General features: G+C 47.7%; 1 protein-coding gene across 1 annotated transcript in view; it reads left to right on the top strand.

The window, feature by feature from the left end:
- Fjx1 (four jointed box 1) overlaps positions 1-1,806 on the top strand; it is a gene marked incomplete in the record, with an annotated part of 2,519 nt that extends 713 nt beyond the window's left edge. Inside the window, 1 exon segment of the mRNA XM_005384948.2 lies at positions 1-1,806. Within this exon segment, the coding sequence (XP_005385005.2) occupies positions 1-874 (874 nt within the window).
- Positions 1,807-4,733: the final 2,927 nt, after the last annotated feature.

Genomic DNA, 4,733 nt, shown 5'->3' with positions numbered 1-4,733 from the left:
GGCGCGCGGCGCCCGGGTGGTGGCTTTGGAGCGCGGGGGCTGCGGGCGCAGCTCGAACCGGCTGGCCCGCTTTGCCGACGGCACCCGCGCCTGCGTGCGCTACGGCATCAACCCGGAGCAGATCCAGGGAGAGGCCCTGTCCTACTACCTGGCGCGCCTGCTGGGCCTCCAGCGCCACGTGCCGCCGCTCGCGCTGGCCCGGGTGGAGGCTCGCGGCGCGCAGTGGGCGCAGGTGCAGGAGGAGCTGCGCGCCGCGCACTGGACCGAGGGCAGTGTGGTGAGTCTGACGCGCTGGCTGCCCAACCTCACCGACGTGTTGGTGCCCGCGCCGTGGCGCTCGGAGGACGGCCGTCTCCGACCCCTGCGCGACACCGGGGGTGAGCTGGCCAACCTCAGCCAGGCGGAACTGGTGGACCTAGTGCAATGGACCGACCTGATCCTCTTTGACTACCTGACAGCCAACTTCGACCGGCTTGTGAGCAACCTCTTCAGCCTGCAGTGGGACCCGCGCGTTATGCAGCGCGCGACCAGTAACCTGCACCGCGGCCCGGGCGGGGCGCTGGTCTTTCTGGACAACGAGGCAGGCTTGGTGCACGGCTACCGAGTGGCAGGCATGTGGGACAAGTATAACGAGCCGCTGTTGCAGTCGGTGTGCGTGTTCCGAGAGCGCACGGCGAGGCGCGTTCTGGAGATGCACCGCGGTCAGGACGCGGCGGCCCGACTGCTGCGCCTCTACCGGCGCCACGAGCCTCGCTTCCCCGAGCTGGCCGCGCTCGCCGACCCTCACGCTCAGCTGCTGCAGCGCCGCCTCGACTTCCTCGCCAAGCACATTTTGCACTGCAAGGCCAAGTACGGCCGCCGGCCGGGGACCTAACATCATCCCAGGAAGAGACGGAGATTCAGACTTGGGTATGAATGACGGGGAAGGGCTGTCGCCTGTGCCAGCGCCTGGGACCAGCTGGCCAATAGCCAGCCATGGCCCTGGGCGCGAAAGTGTCTAAAAACTTGTTTCACCCACCTGCCCCTTTCTTTTCATCCCACGCTGTTTCCTTTCAAAATCTGGGACGGCCAACTCATCGAGGCTGGAAGCGTTAACATTCCCTCCACCCAGTCTGTGAAAGGATTATTTCCGATGCCGGCCAGGAGATCGGATCCGCAGAAACTGGCTGCTGTCGTTTGGCCCCAGCCGCGGTGGCTCTCCCAAGGAGAGATGCACCCCCTTCTTGGGACACCGACGCCCCACTCCCATTCCAAAAAAGGAAAACTTCCGTTTGACCTTGAGCTAATTTTGCAATTTCCTACCAAACGCAGCGCTGGTGGCCCCAGAGCAGGCCTGTGACATTGGCTGGTGGAGCCCCCTTCCTGTGTTTTCCCTTTGTTCCTGCGCCGCGGCGGTGAGATCACTGTTCAGAGCCGGGGACAGCCCCAGTAGTACAAAGAGAGCGAGACCTCCGCGCCCTGGGGAGCCCTAGAGACCCTGCCGGTTTGTGTGACTCATTCCTGACCTCTCCTCCTCGGTTGGGCCTGAAGGCTAGGAATTCATGGCTGGCTGTGCGCACTGAGTCGAACAACGAATTGCTTCTTCTTGCCCCTCCCAACTGACCAAAATTTTGACAGTGATAATGTTCACGAGGAGGAAGAGAAAAATCAGTTCCGTGCACTTTACTTTGTTTTTATTTTAATTTTTTATTAAGAAAAACTTTTTTTATTTGACAGAATTTGCCTTTCTATGTATATATGTGCATAAAGTGTGGTGTAAATATACTAAACAAACTTATATTTCAATAAAAGGGGGTTTAAAATTTAGAATTTAACTCCTGTGGTTTTATCTGGTAGGTATCTGATGCCTTGTCTGTTTGTAGAATAAGCTTTAGGGTTTTCTGCCATGTAAGTGTGGCTACCCACCTCAGTACTAGGGATTGAGCCTAGGGGACTTCGCACTAAGCTACCTCCCAGCCACTTATTTGTTTGTTTGTTTGTTTATTTATTTATTTATTTATTTAGATACAGGGTCTTGCTAAATTGTCCCAACTGGGTTTGAACTTGGTATCCTCCTGCCTCAGCCTCCCAGAGTGCGGAGATTACAGGTACATGCCTCTACCACACCTGGCCTGGCTGTACTTTTAAAACAACGGCTGCAGATCCATCTGGACTGTGACTGTGGAACTTACAGAATTAAACAAAGGCAAGAGCTGTCTCTCAAGTCCTATTCAGATAAACCCTAGGGCTGGAAATTTGAGGTCAATCTAAAATGCGGGGGTAGAGGGGAAGAAAGTGTTCTATTTCCTGGCAAATAAAACTGATAGAAAGAACTTCATTGTCATATATTCCTATATTAACCATTTGGCAAATACGCTAGAACCAGATGTGTGGACTAGAATATGACAAATTGTCCCCTCTTAAACTTATCTACAGTGGTCACATTATTTTCAGCATCTTAATTACCATGCATCACAATGTGTAAATAATAGGCTGAACACATATTGCGAACAAGTAGAGAAAGTCATAAATTAATTCTTTAATCTCCTGGCAGAAATTCCATTGCATTCAGGAGATCATCTTCTCCAACATCTGGACTCGTCCAGTCCTCTGAAGAGGTTGTACTGTTTCTCCAGGTACTAACTGCATGATTCCCTTGCTTATATTGCCTAGAAAGTATACAGTACTTTTTACATGACTTTGGAATCCTTACTTCTTCAGGGCCTGCAAACTTAGAAAATATTTTTGGATTTTGTTTTACAGCCCCATTGATCTGTCTTGGCATCTTATTTGGTGTCTGAGCCCAAGTGATCTTGCCTATTATCTTTCTATTATTAATGACCTTTAGCACAAAGCAATTTTTGGTGACAACTTTTAAGTTTTTAATTCGACTTGCATTTGTAAAGTTAGAGTTTTAAAGACTTACAAAGATATCAGAGGTCTGTGGGTTCCCCTTCCCACTCTGAACTACAATATAATGTGTAATTTAACTGTTTAATGTCATCCTCATTATTATCAGTGCCTTATGCTAAGTCAAATCTTACCTGGAAAAAAAAATACAGTCCATAAAGTATTTGTGGTGCATGCCAAATTTTTTCACAAGATAGCCACAGAATGTACCAGAAGGGCAAAGGTGTCTTTTTTTCAAGGCCTCTGTTAATCAGACCTTCAAAAAAAAAAAAAAAATGTACTGCTGGGCGTGGTGGCACGTGTATAATCCTAGCACTCAGGAGGCTGAGGCAGGCAGATGGCTGAGAGTTTGAGGCCAGCGTGGGCTACACAGTTCAAGGCAGCTTGAACTACAAAATGAGACTCTGTCTCCAAAAAAAAAACATTCTCCATTTCTGATGATGAATGACTACAATTTGCTGCCTCAGTTAATGGAGACTGCTCCAAGTAAAGGCAACCTATTTAGCAACTTGTATTTTTACTCAACAAGTTTATTGTTCGTCTAGAAGACAGTGAGCAGAAATAAGTTAGAAGTTTCACAGACTGCACAGGAAATGCGCCCTGACTCTGATGCAGTTTGGGCACCGTTGAGATCTGGGCCAGCGGCATTCTCTGCATTCTTCCTGGTCAAGCCCAGACTTGACCAAGGCTAACCATGAACAAGAAACTGAGCATAATTTGAACGGCTCTTCTCAGATTCCTTAGTGAACCATATCTGCCTATTGGAGAAATAAGTTTAATTACATGGTGGAGTTGTTAAGGGAACCAAGACTTAATTACAGAGAAGCGTTTTTAACTGTTACTGTTCCTTGTGGATTGTCAGTAGGCTGTGGCATGGAAAGATCCATTAAAGTTTTGCCATGGTCAGTGAATGCTGCTGGGGACCAATCATTTTCCAAATTAAAACAAAAGTGCCTTTCAGGCTACAGCATGATTTGGAAAGAGGAATGGGCTCTGCAGGCAGACCGAATTCTGAATCCTGCCCCTCACCTATGTACCATCAGCAAGTCATTCAACTTAGTTCCCTCATCTGTGAAATGGAGATTCGATCAGAGTATTACAGAATTTAAACATTAACATGTAAAAATACACAGGCACATAATAGTTACATCCAAAAAAACCCCAAACTCACTTCATTGTCCTCTTTCCTTGCTTATACTCCAGTAAACTTCTACTAATGTGCTCCATGAAAGCCAAACCTAGCTGTTTCCAAGGTTGGATCAGTTTTTGACGTGATAAAGCATCACAACAAATTATTTATTGAAGATCCTCTTCCGGCACTCTGGAAGGGCCTGGCTAGTCAAGCCAAGGGCGCAAGTTTGATCTCCACGTGGATGTCAGTGGTTGATTTCAGGACCCAAGCAGACTCCATGCACCAAGACAGCTATACTATACTACAGATATATGTGGGAGATTTAAAAGAAAAGAAAAAATTAGATGGCTCATTGCAAATCCATCACCGCTTCTGGAAAGCATCAAAAAGTGATGAATCTTTGCAAGAACAATCCTCTTCCCGATCCCTTCTGCCAAGAGAAAGTAGGCAGTTGACCTTTTCTCCCTGGATTTGACTGTTGATTAATTTGCTCTGTCAGTGACATAGTTCTAAATTCTATTAAGCATACTCACCCCCCTGTCTTCAAATCAGAAAGAAAAACAGGTAATTTCAACACATCTTGATACTTCTCCATCTTCTGACTACAACTGCTGCTAGGAGAGTCCTCTAGAGCCTGTGGGTTGATTATGTGGATTAAATGAGTAAATATTTATTATATCCTCAGAAGGCTCCCTGGCACATAGTAAATGCA

This window comes from Chinchilla lanigera, unplaced genomic scaffold (assembly GCF_000276665.1).
Source record: "Chinchilla lanigera isolate Chin_1 unplaced genomic scaffold, ChiLan1.0 scaffold00021, whole genome shotgun sequence".
Taxonomy (NCBI): Eukaryota; Metazoa; Chordata; class Mammalia; order Rodentia; family Chinchillidae; genus Chinchilla; species Chinchilla lanigera.
The sequence above is the reverse complement of the archived record's forward strand: the minus strand, read 5'-3'. Positions and strand labels throughout refer to the sequence as shown.